This window comes from Trachinotus anak, unplaced genomic scaffold (genome assembly GCF_046630095.1).
Source record: "Trachinotus anak isolate AG129_WGS33_773 ecotype Australia unplaced genomic scaffold, CSIRO_AGI_Tana_v1 ptg000028l, whole genome shotgun sequence".
Classification (NCBI taxonomy): domain Eukaryota; kingdom Metazoa; phylum Chordata; class Actinopteri; order Carangiformes; family Carangidae; genus Trachinotus; species Trachinotus anak.
Genome location: NW_027273879.1, coordinates 13,968,653 through 13,989,327, shown reverse-complemented (window position 1 = coordinate 13,989,327; position 20,675 = coordinate 13,968,653). Strand labels below are relative to the sequence as shown.

At 42.2% G+C, this 20,675-nt stretch overlaps 1 protein-coding gene across 1 annotated transcript in view; it reads right to left on the bottom strand.

Annotated features, from left to right (window-relative positions):
- Positions 1-20,675, bottom strand: part of LOC139611272 (poly [ADP-ribose] polymerase tankyrase-1-like) — an 82,810-nt gene that overhangs the window by 49,885 nt on the left and 12,250 nt on the right. The window contains exons 5-6 of the mRNA XM_071465788.1: positions 3,808-3,844; positions 713-788 (exon numbers count right to left, since the gene is read on the bottom strand). Coding sequence (XP_071321889.1) covers positions 713-788; positions 3,808-3,844 — 113 coding nt within the window. The remainder of the gene's footprint in view (positions 1-712; positions 789-3,807; positions 3,845-20,675) is intronic.

Below are 20,675 nucleotides of genomic sequence, written 5' to 3'. Positions count from 1 at the left end.
CTTTCAGGGACTGTCATTATTGTTATTGATTATTATTCAATTCTCTGTATTGTGAAGTGTTTACTATGAAGCAGCTGCAAGAATTGTGTCACTTCCATTATAGGCACACAACCAATTAACCACACCTGCTTAATGACAACTGCTCCTCTCACTATTCAAAGCAAATTCATGTGAAGAAAGTATTACTGTGTCAACAGGTCTACAAAGTAAGAGCATCTCCATGTTTCGTATATATCCCTTTACCAGATGAAAACACAGAAAACCAACCCTTAAAATTCATTATTTGCTGTCACTTTTCTGTTCTTTTTTTTTCTCTCAGGGACAACAGAAGAACAGTCCCCGTATCTGACATTGTTTTGTGTGTTGCTATGCACTGTTATTGTTCAGCATGATGGCTAATTTATTCACTGGAGGGTCTGTGTCTCCATCTATTCATTTTAATGACTGACAGCCAAGAAAGGCAGCTAATGCCTGCTGGAAAGTGCTCGGATTATTTGATAGAACCGGGGCCCACGGTTGCCAATAACAGCATTTGTTTCACTTTCCTGGTCGAAATAAAAAAATAAAACCTTAAAGCACCAGTTGGGCGTTTTTTGTAACCCTAGTGTATTTGTCCATGGAGAAAATGCCAGTGATGAGCTCGTTACTGTGTTACTCTTTGTGTGTGTGTGCGTGTGCGTGTGCGTGTGCGTGCGTTCGTTTTAGCGCTTACCTTGCGGCCGTCGCTTGCATGGCAATTGACGTTGAGTGGAGTGAGCAAAGCCATTAGCTTCTCCTCGTTCCCACTCCTGTAAATGTACACACACAAAGACACACATTAGACAGAAAACATCCACCACCACAGAGGATTAGCACTGTTCCTCAGCAGGAGTGTGGGGGAGAAAATGAGGGAGAATGAGATAAGAGGCTTGACACTGAAGGGAGAAGACTGAGAAATTTCATCTGCAGAAACAGACTGATATAAAGAAATGTTTAGGTGTGTGTGTGCATGCGTGTGTGTGTGTGCGCGCGCATGTGTGTGTGTGTGTGTGTGTGTGTGTGTGTGTGTGTGTGCGCGTTTTATGCAAACCTGATTGCAATAGCCTAAAAAAGAATCTGATAGAAGACCGTTCAGCCTTGCTACAGAGGAGTTAAGATTTTGTTTATGTTGCTGATCTGCATTTCCTGGTTCTTAGGCACGCTGCCCTGGCATTGGATGACCACAAGTGTCGCCAAGGCAGCCTCCAATCCAACCATCATCCCCATGACAGCCGTAAAGGAAGAAGCTGTCAGATGGAAAGAAAGGGATTATTCTTCTATGTTTCCCTCCTCTCCATCTCCCTCTCTCTTTTTACTTTTGTTTTTCTGTGTTGGGCCTCTCCTTCCTTTGCTTTGTTACTATATCTTTCACTCTATGTCCAAAAACAATGTTCACATCCTCTCCTTCCCCGTTTCAACTCTCCATCTCTCCTCTCGTGCTTCCGGGTTTTTCTCCAACTCTCCGGCCACGATCATCTGCTGTCTCCTGTTCCCCTCTCACTTTCCTCTCATCTAAGCCGTCCACCTTTCCCCTGCTTTCGAGGCACAGCTTCGCCCCCTCCACCTTTACATTCACTAATTCACTACTCAGAATCTTCCAACTGCAGCTACCAAAAACAAGAGGATCTTGATCATCTCGAGGATTTAAAAGGGACATGTCATCGTATGTGTGTTCAACGCTCTGTTTAAGTGTCTGTTTAACGGATGTATGGAGTCAACTGACGATGATCAGGTCAAAAGACAGAAACCCAACATTAAGAGAGACGCTTAGCTTAGCGACTTGAAACAGGGGGAAACAGCTAGCGTGGCTCTGACACTGCAAACTGTACTTTGGTTTTTGATTTTCCAGGAGAGGTTAATTCTGTATCACTAGGACATTTTAAAGACACAACCACAAAGTTTACCATCTTCTTGTTTCGAATGCTCTAAAGGCAGGTCTGATCTCACACAAATGATCTACAGTGGCCCAGAGAGGACACCACTCACAACCATGCCTGAATATTTATCAATTTAAATATGTGAACAGAAATGAAAATTCATTTCTCTGAATCGCTACAAGTGCAGCTGCATCTTTTAGCTACACTTCCATCTAATCTCAGAGCTTTCCAAATCGCTTCAGCTGCGTATTAATGGTGTGAAGTAAGCAAAGACACACAACCATATTCTGGGTACTTAACATTTAGGTCTGGACTGGAGAAATTGCTTCATGTAATATAAAAAGTGACTCACACTGATGGACCCACAGAGAATTATCACTAAACTCTACAGCTACTCTCAGCTCTGCAGAGCATTTTAGCAACTTTCAGCTCATTGTTTTGGTTTTACGGCCCACTGCATAACTTTCCCTCTATACCTCTGTGGAAAGATGTGATCGGGGCCACAAGCAGAGAAACAACAATATCCCATAAGCCATGTGTGGGAGTTGTTTGACCAAACACAACACTAAAAGAGTAAAAAAAAAAATTTGCCTGAAAAATGACACTGGTGATGAGCCAGTCAGTGGCTCAGCTGTGAGGGAGGCACACTGGGTTCACAGCTCACACTTAAACAGCCTGCTGACCCCATAATACACAGGGGTACTGCGATGCTAGGCCAGCTGCTTCCTTGTGTGTGTGTGTGTGTGTGTGTGTGTGTGTGGGAGAGAGAGAGGGAGAGGAAGATGGGGTGGGAGGGAGGCTGTTGAGGCAGTGAGCGCTCAGCCACCCACACACAATCCCAAACGAAAGCTATGCTGTTTCCACATGCAAGAGAGGGAAACACACATGCACACTCACACACACACACATGCCCACATGCACTGCCTGCAACCATAAATTACCTCCAACATGCACAAGTGTCCCTGGCCCACATGTACTGAGCTCTCTGGATTTCATACACCTGTCTAGTGTAGGAGCTGAGCGTGTGTGTGAACGTGTGTTTGTGGTGGTTGTGATGGAGGGAAAGAAAGAACGAATGATAAACCCACGGGGAGAGAGTTGGGAGGAAAATTGAAGGCACCAGAAAACGATGGAATTCAAACAAAAGTAGAGAGAAAATTAACAAAAAAGGCAAAAAAGATAAAGAGAGGAACAAAGAGAGGGAAACGAAAGTAAAGAAAAGGAAAATGAAAAGGAAAAGAAAGCAAATTAAAGGGGAAAGGGAAGGAAAGAAAAGCAATGAAAGTAATGGAAAGACTGAAGCAGGAGAGGAGATAGGAGAGGAAATGAAAGAAAACAGACAAGAAAGGAGAAAAAAAGGAAAGGGAGAAGTGGAAGGACCAAGAAGAGGAAACAAGGGGAAATATGAAAGAGAAAAAGACAGGAAATGAGTCTGGGAGGAAAGAGAGGAAGCAAGAAAACAAGAAAGGAGAGAAGCAGATAAAAAAAAAAAAAAAAAAGCAACGACCGGAAACAGAAAACATAAGTGGATCAGAGAAGAGAGGAAGGGGGGGCTAGGAAACAAGAGGGAAGAATGGGGAACAGGGAAACAGGAAATATAAGCAATATACGCAAACAAGGAAAGGAAAGAAGAAAGGGAGCAAATATGAAAATATGAGAAAATGAAATTAAACAAGAGACAAGGGGGTGGGTGAAAAGAGGAAACAAGAAGATGAGGGTGGGGGGGTGAGGAAACTGAAACAGGAGAGAAGATGAGAAGAAAGTAAGCAAGGAAACGAGATGAGAGGGATGTAAAGAACTGAACAGGTGAACGTGGAAGAGGAAAAAAGATGAAAGGATGTGACAAAGTCAGAAAAAGCACAAGGCAAAAACTGGAAATGAAAACAAAGAGCATGCAGAGTCTGGCACTCACCTCGCCGCCTCCAGCAGCTCATCCTTCTTGTATTCACCTAGATGGTTACAGAAGATCATAGAGTCAGACAACTGGCCGCTAACACACACGGACCACACACAAACACACATGACCAAGCAGAGAGAAGACCCACACACATGCAAAGACCCGCACACACACACACAGAGGACGGATGTGTCTATTGGGGGAAGACACCATCTCTCTTTCTAACAGTCCTCCCCCTCTCTGCCATTCTTGCTCAGTGCGCACCCCTCTGGCTCCGGTTGCCGTGACGATGTGTTGCCGGCAGCGACCACAGCACGTTCATTGTTTGGGCGACGAGCGGCGGACTGACACGCGCTCTGCCTCTATCCGTCCGTGTGTCTGTGCATCCCTCTCTCCGCGTTTGTCTCCCGTCTCTTGGTGGTCGCTCATATTGCTAACCATCTTCCCTCATCCTCCATCATCTCTGTCCCTGTCTCTCTCTCTCTCTCTGTCTCCCTGCTTCTTTTTCCCCGGTGGGCGCAGTAACCATAAGAAAAAAAAAAAAAAAAAAATCACAACAGAAATAAACAAACCCCTCCCCCTACCTCCCTCGCCCTCTCTCCAGCTCTCTCTCGCTCTCTTAGCCCTGCCCCCCTGCTACTACAGTCACAACACACACACCTTTCCATATGTGTCTTCTCTGCCTGGGAAACAGACAGAGGTGGGGGAGACACAAGACCTTTTCATACATGGAATCTGTAATATTGCTGGATTGATCAGTCCTGTTTATGTGATGGCTGTGGGTCTTCCTTTAGGGTTATGATTGAAAAGAGAAACACCAGTTTCCAATTCTATGTATTATAAACCAAATAAAAATCTTGATCAGTCTACTGAAGTAAAACACTATATTTTTGGTGTCAGTGCCTTAAAAGAACAGTTCAACATTTTGGGAAATTGTGCTTTCTCTGTTTTAGTCGCTCGCATCGGACATAGTGAGGCAGGTTTTTAAAAAGAACAACCAATATTCCTCCTAAATGCCTGTTGTTGTTTTTTTCAAACTCCCCATCTCAAGTTTGTCATGCATATGGTCAAGTTAAGTCAATTTTTACTTGTATAGCACCGAAAGACAACAAAAGGTATCTCAGGGCATTTTTCATATTTCTACACTGCACTTCGCTAGCTTGTAAACATTACCACATTATATTCGGGGTGGGTGATATGGCCAAAAACATTGTCATGAAAGAATTTTCATATCAGTTGATATTGATAATTATCACAATAAATATCAAATCATTATTCCTTTCATCTTTAAAGCTCTTGGGTAAAAGTAGACGAACCAGACTGTTCATTGTGAATTAAAACAAACAATAAGTAATAAGTAAGTAATAATGATAAAAATCTAAGCTAACTAATCTAAAAAATAATTTGCGCAATGCCTACCTCTATTCCTGTGAAATGAAGTTCGTTCAGTTAGTGACTTATATTTGTACATGTGATCTAAGCATGGGCTTTAATTATACCGAACATTTATCAACCATTTGTTATATTGCTACTGAGAAAAATTATGTTGTGATATTTATTGTTATCGTTTTATTGCCCAGCACTATGTTATATGTCATTTGTTTAATCACAACACAAACAGAAATGAAAAAAAGTTTTATGGGATATTACAGGCGTACTTCAGGCGTAGTGATTTACTCTTTGAGGGATTTAGTTTTTTTGGTTTTTTTTTGTTTGTTATGGAAATGCTCAAAATCTCAAAAATAATTATAATTATAATTATTATTATATCAATATATAATTAAATATATACAAATCAATAAACCCTGTTTAGTCTGCTGTTCCTTCACATTAACATTTTCGCTGGCAAACCAGTGCTATAGTTGCTATGTAGAGTTAGTGAAACTCAGCAGCAGCAGTCAGCAGTGTTATTCATTAATAAAAAGTGGCAACATGAAAATAACAGTAAAAAATCCACAGCGAGATGTTAGACACTGAACTGCGGGCAACGGGCTCTTATTGCTGTTTGTGCAACCCAACGCACCTCCATAATGTCATCAAGGTAAACAACAGCTTTTACAGAAAACGAGGCGGTCTTGACCTCAGAACACTGCCTTTGTGACTTCTAATGAAAAGTGACTGGATGGCATATTCAGACATGAAAACCAATATGGAAAATTGCCAGCACATATGCAACAAAGTTCAACTCTGAAGGGTCTAGAGAGAAAGACAGACGTATAAAATTGAAATAGGAAATAAAAAAATAAAAAAAATCAAAGGAGGATGGAGAGGGTAAATGTGATACAGATAAATGGAAAGAGGGTGAGGAGGATGAGCTGTGTGTACGCGGAGCAGACGGAGGGGTGGGGTAGGGTGAGGAACGAAGAAGAAAGGTTACAGAGAAGGGAAAAGGGGGAGGAGGGAGGAACAAAGGATTTGTAGATGAAAGAGAGAAGGGATGATTAGGGATCTGGAAACTGACATGCATGGATTTGACACAGTATAATTGGTGTTAGGGAGGCTGAGGCGGAACAGTCAGAGGAAGAAGAAAGGGGGAGACGGAGAGGGGCGGAGCGAGGCAGAGAGATAGAAAAATATGAATACAAAGGGAAGAGAGAGGATCGCACAGAGAGAGATCAAGAAACTAAATTAGATGCTGTAGTTTTGAACCAATTTATGTGCGGAGACAGAATCATTTTTCCATTACACACCTCCCAGTCACAGTCTTTACAGCGGGCTGGATTATATTATTATTATTATCAATATTATGATCACCATTGAAGTGCTTGCTGGGCATCACACTTTACTTATGGGGCTACATCGCCCATCATGTACATAAAATACATCCAATTTGACATTACTTCTTATTACTATTACTTCTGCTACTGACGCACTGTCTAATTTCTCACAAAACTCATACAAATGGTTTTTCCGTTTGAGAAAGTGGGAAAAAGTTGGGAGGAAAGCTCAAACCCACTCCCACTTGAAGTCTTACAAATCTGTCACACTTTCAACTTCATTCTGACTTTAAATGGCCCATCGCACTTTGAACTTTATTGGTTTAAAATCAAGCTTTTAAGCTTTTAGCTCAAAGTCTTTTGATATCTGTTCTAGCTGGGGTCGGTGAAGTCCTCAGTCTCAGGCTAATATGCCTCTCTGTGCAGCAGTGGCTTTCTAAACATCATTTTCATCCCTCTGACACGCATCTAACATCACAACGTTCACCTGTGCCTCCCTCCACTTGAAGTCTCAAAAGAAGATTTATGTTTAGAGTTATGCCCCGTGACTCAGTTACTCAGTGTCCTAATTCAATCCAAGAGAAACTGACACCTGAATGAAAACATTTTCTATATCATTATGTTTAACTGAGCACACCGTCATACACAGTGTACAAATGAAGGTGTGCAAAAATGAAATATAGTCAGTGCAAGACATACTTTTTGTTTGGTCACAGTTTGCTTCCAATATTATTCATGCTTTGAGAGCTAAAGTGATTAAAACCAACTGTGACTCAGTGGCTTTAATTAGTCTCCAACACACACACATACACACACACACACGCTTGAAATGATTTAGTTGTTTGAAATAGTAGTTCTGAGTAGTCTATACTGAGTCAAGAGTACATCTGAAGTAAATGATTAAGTACTCTTTACGGTTTCTTTTTAGTGACTTAAACCGTAGTGCAAGTGTACTACACTGAATAAGTATTTGTTAGTACAACATCCAATTTCTATTACACTCAGTTTTTTTTAAGGCAATCGGTTTGCATGCTAGGCTAGCTGTAAATCTGCTGCCACTTTGCTCTACTGCACCTGCCACACTACAGGCAACACATCAAAGTGTAATTGCGTCACCTATTCATCTGGTACTGATCAACTTTCACATAGTTCTGATTTTCCACTTTTCCACAAAGCATGAAAGTAAAGGGTGGTGAGGGAAGCTCACACCCTCTCTTTACTGTCATACATCCTTTCGTACTTAAAGCTAGAAGCTTCGTTCAAGAGTCACCACACCTTCAACTTTTAGGCAAGAATGAAAACTCAACTACTCGGAAACACACTAAGAACCGCACCGAACGACCTAGCATCCGAGCTGTGTCCTGTCAAACATTCAGGCTGTGTCTGAAATCATGCTGTTCACATAGAAGCGCCACAACAGAGTAACAAATTAAAAAAGAGAGCTAGAAAGAAAGGTTCTAAAGAGAGGTTGCACTATGCTTTTTCCTAAACTCCTTCCTCACATCTTTACAGCAGGCCAATCACAGCGTGACACGGGTCTGAATCGGAGGTTGAAAATGTATGTGTGCGTGTGTGTTTCTTCAATACATGAAATATACAATGAGGAAAGAAAAAAAAAAGTCATTTTTCAGTCCTTATTTCCTTATCACATCCAAGCTGCTGCCAGGACAGAATGACGTTCTGACACAAACCCCTCCTGGCTGTGGCTGGCTTATTAAAGTGGCTTAATGTCTTTATCCCATAACTTTTCTTTTAAAGGAGCTATTTGTTAGTTTTGCTCTTGCTACATAGCCAACATATGCATTCACAGCTGTTTACCTACCAGTCCTGCCAAGAGCTTCAGCCAGTTTACAAGTTTACAGTACAAGCGGTAATAATACACCCTCTTAGCAGCACTGTTTCTTCGGAGCGGACTAGATGCAACAGTGACTCGTATCGGACAGCGACGAGCTGGTCCAGACAGATCAGGGCTAGCTGGTTAGCATGCTAACTTCAGTACAAGAAAAGAAGGGATAGAAATGGAAGCAAAACAAGAGCCGACATTAGTATTTCTGTCCACTGCTGGAGAGTAAAGGAATAAAGTTTGATGCTGAATTCACAAATCACCCTACACTGGTAAGTAAACTAATGTTGGCTACGTAGCAATGTAACTGCTCGCTCATGGAAAACTATATAGACTGATTAAAATGTATGTTACAAGTTATTAGGAAAATATGAATTTAAATCGGGGTAACCGGTGCCAGTGTTTGGATGCATCTACACACTCAAAGGGCTACATTTCATTCAGCTATGTGTTATAAGACTGAGGAGGGCATATGTATTTAAGTATTTATAAATACATCTGAGTCTTACAGTGTGTGTGTGTGTGTGTGTGTGTGTGTGTGTGTGTGTGTGTGTGTGTGTGTCTGCGGTGCTGACAATCCTGCTGACTCCAAACAGAAGAGACAAGGACAGGTTAAACCTTGGGACAGGCTAGCTGCCTCCTGAATGATGATATTATGTGTGTTTGTGTGTGTGTGTCTGTGCCTGTGTCACTCCCTTGGCAGAGAGCAGTAGACACCGGCGATCACTGCTTGAATTCCAATTGTTGTATGCTTGGGAGGATGTATTCCTTTGCATGCGGGTGTGTGTACATGCAAGTGTAAGCACATACATTAGTGGGATTCCAGGGTCGTGCACAGGTGAGGACGGGTGAATGTCAAACAGTCGCATCACTATATATATCTTGACCATGCAGCAAGGACCCAGTATGCTGTGTGAATGTGTCTGTGTTGTACAAGCAAAGATGATGCTGACTGATGCTGACTGGACCATGAGTCGCCTCAGTGCCCAGCTGTCCTCTTTTAGATGTGTGTGTGTATGTGTGTGTGTGTGTGTTTGAATCAAAATATCATTTATTGTAGAAGCAGTTTATCCGCCGTTACACAACAACTGGCTTTGAGTCAGGAGCTGAGCGATCCACTTATAACCTCAGCAAGGTCGCAACTGCTGAGGTTGTAAGTGGATTTGTGCGCAGTGAAACCAATCAAAGCGCTGGAGAAAAAAAATAAATGGAAGGTGAACAGAAAATTACAAAAGAGGGTTTTTGGGCCCGTTTGCCTGCTGGATCCGCTTACTTCACACACACTCATCACTTACTCTTTTTGATTAATTGCTTCACACAGTGCACCAAAGAGAACTGCTCTGGATTAATTATGTGTCGTTTGTTTTTTTGGCCACCCACTCACACTACGCTGCGATCGGTAAATACAAGAATCCGGACAAATTGTTTGAATTTATCATGATACAACGTCCGTGTGCATCTGTCTGTGACCTTGAGTGGGCACAGCCAAATCATTTGGTTTAAACCGTGTTTTTCACTGCTATCATTTGGGGCATTTAACGTTTGCTGTGGGTGGAGATGGAGGTGAACTGGGGTGCGTTCAGTTGGGATTTCATCCCTCCCCCTGGTGAAATGTTTCTTCTCAACAGCAGGCAATGTTTTGCCGTAGCTTTGAAATATAACAGCTCCCGACGTGCCGACCCACCAAACTTTGTGACAGTGAAATTACTTCAGCTGACCTAAAAGAAAGGCACCAACACCACAGCAGAAGACTATAAAAGGTCAGTTAGCAGATTGTGTCAGTGGTTTTCATGACTGACAACCATCAGCACACACATTACAGCCCCTATTCTTATGAATGTAATGAGGTTTACTGTTGGCCAGGAACTGTGGTTTGTCTGTTTTCTTATGTCACTTCTATTTACTCACTCTGCTGTTGTGTCTACAGTTGCAAAACATTGCAACTATAAAGGAAATTATAGAAAAAGGGTTAGAAACAGTCTTTATCTATAGAGAATGATAACACTGCCCTGCAGCACTCGAGCAGAGGATTCTGGATCTCACTTTGCTGAAAAATTATTTTTTAAGATCTTAAGGGGAACATGTGATAAATTCCCACTTCAACTCCATTTCCCTTCATATCCAAAAAGAAGTTGTGTTCAGTGCCCTGCTCGGGGGGCTCTTTGTCTTTTCCTTCCATGAGCTTCGTTCTCTAACGGAGAGAGCACTGCAGCACCTGAGGGTTGTAAAAACTTTCCTCGACAATGATTTAAAAAAAAAAAAAAAAAGGTCATTTGTGATCAGGAAACTAGTCAGCATGCCTGAGAAGCCACCATGTGTAAGCACTGTTGTGTGGTACACAAGATGCTCATCTCCCCCTCTCAGGAGCAAAAACACCAACGTTAGCTCCAGACAAATAAATATGGAGAAGATTAGATCGTGAGGCGTTGGTCCCGAGTAGGGGGCACAAACAGAGGAGTCACGCAACAGCAGAGGAGTAACAAAAACAAAAACCGCAGTCGGCTTATTTCTCCACATCTGATCCTCAACAGTCCGCCAAGCACGCAGGCTGGTCCAGACTGCCTTACACAGTGACTCATGACAGATAATGAAAACATATTACTGCGATGTTCAACGGATGCGCTGTAACTCAGTATTCTCTTTACAGGGCGTGTGTGTAACTGAAGACTGTAGCGATTTCTCTCCCTTTTTAAACGCATCAGTCATCTCAAATTCCTTGAGTGCGAAGCCGGTCATTTCCTGGGGACAAGCGGCTTCATTTAGTCACTTGGTGTTCCTCAGTGATTAATGAAGTCCCGCTTGTGAAAGTATCAAGCATTTAACTATTCCTGCAAGGCAAGCCTGGCTACAATCTGATCTGTGTGATTTCAAAGAAGATATCCAGTCATGTTTCTACACCAACACTGACTGGATATATTCACGCACTCTACACGTTTCGAGCATTTCTTTTTTTCTTTATTGAGTATTTGAGTAAGGAAGTCCAGAGTATTCACAAACCCAGAGGAAACGGATTAGTGTGTACTTCCTTTCTTCTTCTTCTTCTTTTTCTTCTTTTAAGTTTATTAGCTAAATTCTGTCAGTCTACTCTTGCAGAGTGGCCTTCACTAACTCAGTCAGTGTGGGCCTGGGCAGCCATGTGGAAAACTAGGCAATTTCAGCTGCAGGAAAATGGCTCAAATGGGGGTGAGAAAACCTTGGATGTGCATCACACACACACAGACACACACACGCACATACACACACATACAGAGAGCGAGAGAGAGAGAGAGAGAGAGAGAGAGAGAAAACAGTCACTTTGTTTCGCTTCTTTTGCTAGGTCATTTTGTTGTGTTTGAGATTGGAGGACAGCAAAACAGAATCATGTAGCAATCCTAAAGTAAAGTTTGTGTGTGTGTCTAAGGGGGAAAGAGGGCTCAGGCTCATTCATCACCGGGGACCAATCGAACAGCAGACATCATGGTAATCAATGAGCATGTCACTGATAAGGGGAAGAGAGTTACACACCAAGCCACAGGAATTCACTTTCTCTCTTACACACACACATACATACACACACACACACAGACACACACACACTCAAAGGTGCACGCAGGTGTAACATTTCCTTTGCTCCTGCCGCAGTCGTAGGATGAAGCCTTCAGAGCAGCAGTTCTTTGTCTTCATGATAAGCTGTTAACATTCCCACCGATCAGAGCTCCCCTCTCTTCCAGTTTCTTTGCATTCACTTGTTGTCACATCACTTCATCTCTCCGTTCCTCTACCACCAGAGTCACTGAGCATCTTCATCTTTCCTTCCTCACTCTTTCTCTCTTTCCTTTCAGTCTCTGTATTTGTTTCCTCCTTCAACATCTATCCACTTCCTCCGCTTTCTCTTCCTTGCTCTCTCTGACCTCAGCTCCTTCTCCTCATTCATCGACTTTCTCTCCATCTTCCACCCCTCCCCCACCCCCCCACCCCCCACCCTCCCTCGCTCTCTTAAATCTCTCTCATCATTTTCCACAAGCCCTTGTGAGAGCACGCTGGCTAATTTTCTGCTATGTTAAAGCTGCCTGCCCACCACAGACCTCTCTTCAAAGCAACAATTTATTTTTCTCTTTATTTACAATAGAGGGGAAGTGCTTTGCTGACAGACCGTCTTCAACACCCAGCACGGCAGGAACACTTTTTTTTTTTTTTTTTTAATGGAAACACTCACTCACAATTTCTCTTTCTTTTTACTAGTCACGCAGCAAAAGCAGGAGAGGGACAAATGCTTCCCAAAGCTTCTCTGCTAGCTTGAAAAGTAGCGCTGGGTGGACACGAGCCCTAATTGATTCCAAGGGATGAAAACCTGTCTGGCAGCGCAAAGAAATCTGATTCGTTACAGTTCCAGTTATGACACGACGACAGGGATACCGTACGAATATGACTGAAAGGCATTTTTTTCTGAGTGGATTCATTTTTCCTGTCTCTCTCATATCAGCATATCCTTGCTGCCACAGTTTCTTTGTCGGTGACAGCCTATTATTGCTGTCTGTAACTCATTCCTGAGGATGAAAAGCTAACCATGACAAGATGACAGGGGAGATTCTTGACAAAAAAAAAAAAAAACTTGCTCAGAGTTGTTTCATTCTGCTTTTTTTTTCTCCACTCCGCCTCTTCAAGTTCTCCACACTCTTGCCTTCATGACAGACTGGAGACAACTGTCATGGATGTATGACTGAACAGGCCCATCAAGCAGTCAGGGGTCTCTTGTTCCAAAGTAAATTAAAATGACAACAAAAAACACCAATGAAAATGACCAGAAAGAGAAGCAAAACTACCACAAAGAGACACAAATGACTATAATGAGAAGTAAAATGACGACAAGAGATACAAAATGCCCACAGAAAGACACAAAAGAGCACAAAGGGATGCAAAAGGACAACAAAGAGACTCGAAACAAAGACGGAGAGTCGCAAAACAACTGCGAAGAGACACAAAAAATTGGTATCTACAAAGATGTGCAAAATGAGCACTGAACAACATAAAACAACTGCAAATGACTTGGCAATGTTTGTTTTATGTCTCTTTCTGTCTGGATGCAGGCCTCAGTGAAGAAAGCGTGGGGGGGGGGGCCTTTAACAAGTTCGTGCCCGAGGGCCCGCTGCCTCATAATCCGTCCATAAGAATAAAATCCAGTCTTAAGAAGTCAAGTTCTGCTGCAGTCAGTTCTCGAGCCCTGAGTTTTAAATCCAACTGTGTGGCCAAACGCTGATGGCTCAGGTCATTTAAGTAAGACTAATGTTTTCTTTACCCAGTTCAGGAAATTGATCAGCATCTAATGCTGAAAATGTTCAAGTGTGCTTTGCAGAATTCATGAGATGAGAATTGATTTTTGTGGGGCAACTGGGTCGTTGTTTTGATAAAAGTAATAAGATTCATCAAGGAGCAATAATGGGGAGGAAAAAAGGAGTACATTTAACTCACATTTATCAATTTATTTACAGCAGCCACTTAGAAATTCTTCTTCTAAGCTGCTTCTATGGATTTAAGCACAAAACTTCTGCAACTCCAGTCCACTAATCTGTACCGTACATCCTATATCCTCTGCTCCACTGTTGGGAACATTAGGGGAATCCTGGACCTTCAGTCACCTGTCTATCGGCAGCCGTCTGCTAAAAGGTCACGCAGATATTGCCTTGGACTTTGTGACCCACACTGAGAGTGTGTGTGGGCGTGTTTGCATCAAAGAGAATAAAGGCTGGCAGCCCTTACAGTGGCACTGGAGGTGGCCTGATTTTGAGTCATATCCCCACAGATCAGATCAATTTAAACAGCAAAATGTTGACGTGTTGTTTAGTCAATACCAATTTAGAGCACACATCTTGAGATCTCACCTGCTGTGCAAGGGACTCATAGTGATGCTCACATTGGAATTTACCTGCATTGATTTGACAATAAGCAAGAAAGTTGTCTGGAGGTTTTTTTTTTTTATTTCCAGCTCGAATGAGCAGCATTAGCATGTACGACGACAAGACACAACATCGGAGACTAAGTCCAGGTGCCCGCTAGTCAACACTTCTGTCAAATTAACTGCAGTGATTATGGCCAAGTGGCACTTCAGCCCCACTCCGCCGTACACCAGATAACTCCTATGAAAGTATAAACCATGCTTGTGAATGCAAGGCACACCCCAGACAAGGTCCAGAGCACAGAGGGGCGACTTAAAGGAGGTGATCTAGCAGCCTTCTATCAAACATCAATGTTGGATACCGAAGTGGTTATAACTGTGCCTGGCGGGCACTTAACCTAAAGCGAACAGCGACAACACATGTCGTCCTTATGTTACCCTGCTCTTCGTGTGTCATCTGAACGCTGCAGTGAGCTCAAGCTGGTCTCAAATATGACGCATCCTAAACACGCTGGAGCAAATGTCAACAGTCCTGTACAAAAAAAAAAAAATCATAGAGTGGAGAGGCAGAATTTGTGTGCAGTGAGAGTTTAAACAGGAGAGGCCGAAGGAATAGGCAAGTGTGTGCTGAGTGTGTGTGAGTGTTGACCGAGGTCCAGACTAGAGAATTGATCTCTCTGAGGCTCAGAAGCAGCTAGTCTGTGAATACCAATCAGAGGTAATTAATAGCAGCTAATGGACTCTGTTTCTCACTCTCTGTGCTCTTGTCTCTGTTCCGTCTCTATTTATCCCTCCCAGTGTTTCTCTCTCCTTTTTATTACGCAGCAATAATGTAAACAGGAATGAATAATCATTCTTTTCTTTTTTTTTTCTCTGTCAACTGTCCTAAGCTATAGGCTTTCAAAAAGACGCTTCAATCGTCCACATCTAAAGGTTTACAGCAAGTAAATGACGCCACGTGCACTGACAAACAACGAGCATTCAAGACAAACAACGAGCATTCAAGGTAAAATATTGGCCTCATCGGTTTTATTCTTCTGTTCCGTTATCAGCTGATAGATAAATTATTTATAGAGGAAAGATGCCAAACATTTGCTCAGTGCAGCTTCTCAAGATGTGAGGATGTGCTGAGTTTCTCTGCTTTATATCACTGTAAATTGATTTCCTTTAGATTTTCAACTGTCGATCAAACTAAACAAGAAAGATTAATGATTTATAATCAGTAGTCACAGCCGTAACTCAGCTGTGCTGCTGTAATGTACAGCTGAGCTTGGTGCTAATTAGCACATTTTAGCATGCTAACACTAACAACTGAGCCAAAGCTAACATATTCCTTTAGTCTCCTGTCCTCCACGCTATGCTCTGTGTTTCTTATAATAAAGTTGCCAATACTTTGAACAGCACTTTTGGTCTCAGCAAAATATGTAACACTTCACCTTTGTGCAATAAGTGTAGTGTTAGTCACGCCCTCCTCCCCCTCAGTGGCTCAAAGTTCAAACCCACACACCTGTCACTCTTTCTGTCCTCTAGCCTGAGGCTGAAATAACAGCATCTACAGCATAAAGCCTCTTCTTCTTCTACATATATATATATATATATATATATATATATATACATAGAAAAGTCTTAACATAGTTTGTTTCCTTTTTTGAGACACAACAAACAAAGCTGTGAGAGCTTAGCACCAAAGATGCAGACGGAATCAACAATGAGAGGTTTAAACTGCAGAAAATTAAAACAGTCTCAGGGAGATTAACACATAAATCACCTCTAACAGAGACATTACACAGAGCTGCTGTATGTTTCTATTTGTTACTAAGATCTTAGTGTTAAGATTTTACTAACAAGTATTTAGCTGAAATTTAGTGGAGAGACAGCCTTAGTCCTGAAGATTAGTTGATCTTATTTTAGCAGTGATGTTGATCAGCAACGTTCGCCTGACAAAAACTAAATTCAAGGACCATTTTTCACAGTTACTTGAGGTCTGTGATGCATCAGTGCCTCATCTGTGTGTACGTCACAGACTGATATAACACTAGAATCATATTACTGTCAGAGATTTAAAGAGACTGAGGCAGAGTGAGACATTTCAAGTGGGGGGCAGAGGGAGAGTAGATGACAAATATCAGAGGGGAAAAGATGATGAGTCTGATTGGTCCAGAGCTTGAGACAGGTGAGAGACAGCAGGGGACATGAGGACAAAGAGTACAGATGACGTGTCAAAGGGAGAGCGCACAGCGCCGAGGCTGGTGTGAGGATGAGGAGTGGATGGAGTACACGCTGTACTTGCAAGCTCATTAAACAACGCCATAATTGATGAGTGAAGAAAATAGGCGATGGAGGGAGGAGGGAAGAAGACAAAGAGTCGTCAAGGGCAGATACAACTTGATGAAAGTGTCCTAATCACTGCTTTCCAGCCAGAGGAAGATCAATCACCAGCGACAGGAAAGACGGATGTACAGAAAAATGCTTGTGGTGATCCTTTTGTTTCCTAAGTTGGCTCCTCTGGGGCTTTTCACATCATCGCTGCATGTTTCTCTCGATTACTTATCTGCAGTCTGCTTAACAGATACTTCAGGCTTTTGGTAACACTCACACATTGGTGCAAGAATGCTGGAACAACCTGCGTTGGCTGTTGGGACAATGTAGATTATTAAGGGACCACAACTGCGCTCAGAACTGGGGATTCGAGAATTCAACAGTTGGAGTATGTCTCTTGGATATTTGCGCGTGACCAGTAGTTTGATTTGAAGTCTAAAATGTGTTACATACAGGAGCTGTTGAGTGACAGTGGTAGCTTCGCTTAAGTTAGCATTAACCCTTTTTAAAGTTGGAGTGTGTGTGTAGGATTTGGTCTGTTTGGTCAGTACTTCAGTGACACACAAGTGGACAGCGCGACTAGAGAACTGAGATAAGCCGCGCCTTTTCTAGTGGCTTTCAGCAGAAGATCTAAAGCAGCTGAGATCAAAACATCAATTGGGTTTGCAAAGATAGCTTAATTAATTAGATAACGGCACTGCAAAGGTATCCTGTTTCATTATTTCAATGTATTTCCAGTTGAATAGAGATGCTAGGGTGAAACACAGTACACGAGGCGACTGCTCAAAACTTGGGTTGTTACATAACGCTCCTGTGTTTATTACCAGAATAAATGCAGATGGTAAAATTTAAGAGACAATTAAGGTATGAGATTCATATCATAAAAGATCAAACTAAATATAACAATTTTCCTCTTATAAATGAAATGTTAAATGAATCGATGCACTAAGGAGTTTTGCTGCTCCAGTTGTACTTGGTCTGGTGTGAACAGTAGCTTATGGTTGCTAATGTTAGTGAATGTTAATTCAGACAGGTATCGCCTTGAAACGGACACAACCGAGTCGGTCTGCTGACTTGACGGCTCTTGCAACTGTTACCCTGCGTTTCAGCGTTATCCTGTTATCCTGATTCACGTCAGGTTTGTCTCAATGTCTCTCCTGTGTACCAGTTTTAAAGAAATTCTGTGAAATACTGTGTCCATCAAAACACTACCTATAAATGAGCGGGTTGTGCACAGTTGTTTATACAGGCTACCCAGAATTTATCTTCTCAGTCAGTTTGTGATAGAGAGCAGCGCCTCAGGGCTGTGCAGAAAATGACTTTGCCTGATCACAAATGCAAATTTGTGTAGCGTTCCTCAACCGTTGACGCAGGACCATAAATCAGGTCTTAGCGTACCAGCCTCGCTTCAACATCTGATAAACGTTGTGTACCACAGACCGTCCAAATTTAGCCCTAGTGGCCACTGACCATTAAGTGATAGACTAATCTCATAGCAAATCTGCCCATGCCCTCCTTTGTAACCTGATAAGGAACAATATAATTAACTTGCTACTCTCTATGCTTTTACACTACAAGGCAAATACGTCTTGGATTTTTTTTTTTTTTTTTTTAGCTTTGAAAAATTCATATTTCTATCAGATTTATTCGATTATATGTTGCACGACTCATACTGCAAAGGCAGATTCTGACAGGTAATACATTCTGTTTTGGATGGGCTGTAAGAGTCATCTGGTCCAGAGCTTGTATAATCTGTCTGAAAACACATCCAACCAATAACACTATATATAGCATCCATCTTTACAAGCTCATTGCGCCTCTGCAAACACTGTTGAGAAGCCCATATCGCCCAGGCTTCTCTCATCAAATTCACTACGTGGGAAGTACAGTTGTGCATGTGAGTCTGCCCCCTGGTGTGGTGTAAATAGTGGTGTCTCAGTAGAGCAACAGTCTGCAGGATTCCCTGGTTGTGTGCGAATAGAGGCGTATGTGGGTGGCACGTGAGTAAGGTGAGTACAGTAAACTGAACAGAGACCTGTAATCAACACGGTTCTGCCCTGCCTCTGTTTTTACTGTATGATAGGCAACTTCACAAAATACTAAAACACACAAAACTCATGCGTAGGGTCTGTGTGACGGTGTTTTAAGCTGGGTTTAAAAAAAAAAAAAAAAAAAAAGACAGAGGAATTTTCTCCATCTTTCCTTGTCACATCCCCAGCTTAACAGGGAAGAGAGTCATTTCTGAGAGCAGTTTGTTGGATGTGGTGGAGCAGTGGAGCTAATTTATGGGTCAATATAAACTTCCATCACACCAGACTGGAGCTGGAAGCTGCGCTGGCCTGCGGCAAAGATGAGGAACAGAGCAGAACCTCTAAATCATAGACACAGAACATATAGGACGGGGAGGAAAAAAGCGTATGCAGGGCATCACTGTAGAACGGTATGCAGAGGCTACGAATACACAAACACGCATGTAATTAGATATGCTCACATTTACAGTCTTAGAGCGTTTTTCCTGGACAGAGAATTTATGCTATCTTTACCAAAAACCTGCATTAACTGAATCACTGGTGACAATAATTACTACAGTAGAGCCACTCCAGGCTGGCACTAGGTGAACAGACAATGTAACAGGGCGATAAATATTTTAGGTAATTGGTGTCGCCCAAAGAGTAATTCACGTTACTAACAAGATGCAGTAAATTTTTCAGATCTGATCCACAGAGCACCAGAACAGCCACTGCAGGAGAAAAGGACCGATGATGGAGCGGAGAGTCGGAGTGCTGGTGTTATGGATCAACTGGTTTCCCTGTTAACTGCTTATTTTCACCTGAATGCATCGGTGGCTGCCTGTGGAAACAGCAGCTGCGGAAAACAGAGAGGGGACATTTTGCTGTTCTTTTAAATGTCATATTGTTGTCTTTTTCATTAAAATTGCGAAACACACCCATCTGCTCGCTTTGGAGCCGAGTGAGGCAGCGAGTATTCAGTCACATTCTGGGTGTTTTTAGCTCTATCCTCTATCTGTACCGTTTTGCGACCCTCTAATGCGTCTTTTGCACATTTCAGGTCGGCGATCCAGTTCCAAGGTCCTGGTATTGTGCATGATGGCTCACTGACATGGCTTAATGGATCGCCTAAGTGGAACTGAACCATTACTAATGTTATTATTTAAACCTGTGCTTTCCCTGCAATGACAAGTTAAAATGTCTGCTGCACAAAAATGTCTGTTACGGCCCCTATTTTATGTAAATCAGAACACCTTTTCAGACCAAATCCCCTCTCACTATTATACAGGGGAGAGATTCTTAGGCTGCTGATAAAAATTTATTTCCATTTTAAAAATAAATCAAGGTTCAGTAGGTCGCTGTTGAGGTACAACCTCAGCCGCACTTTGAGCCGGGAAAACCATGTCTCATAACTGAGTGCGATGTGTGCTGCACACTAAGAGTGATTTAAGTGGGTTCTCACAGGTTTGGACAGAAAAGGTGATAAATGGGATATGGATCTGCATCATATGCCTAGTTGCTGGTTTAAATTGTAGATTTTTTCATAGATTTTTCCTGTCTGTATGGCTGTAATAAATGTGGTCTAAAAGTGGGGTAATTAAAGTCTCACATTGCAGGTCCCCTCAAACAAAACTGGGCGCTCTGTTTTTTTTTTTTTTTAAGCAGATATTTATTTATAGGAATTTTAGAAAGTTGGCACCATCAAAACTATGCCAAATTAGCTATTAGCAGTTCCTATCTGCAGTGCGACCATGGACGTACAGGAAACTATCACTGGATTACTTTGACACTGAAGGAAACTTAAACACAACTCACACATTTAACAAAAGTCGTTTGCTGTTCCGTTAACTGTACATCAGTCTAATTGTTTATAGATTCATTGTGTTTACTGAGTGTTTGATTTTGGAAAGGCACATTTTGTTTATGGCTCCTGTCGATCTCCTTAGTGCCGTTTTCACTGTGGAAGCTAATATGAGCCCACACTTCAGCTCTGTACGCCACGGGAGCCGGTCGTAAGGCACTTTCTGCGTCCTAATCCAGGGACAGCTGTGGACTTTTCTCCACTGGACTCACATGCGGTTCCTTTCATATTGCAAATGAGGATCAGTGCATTTCCTGATCGA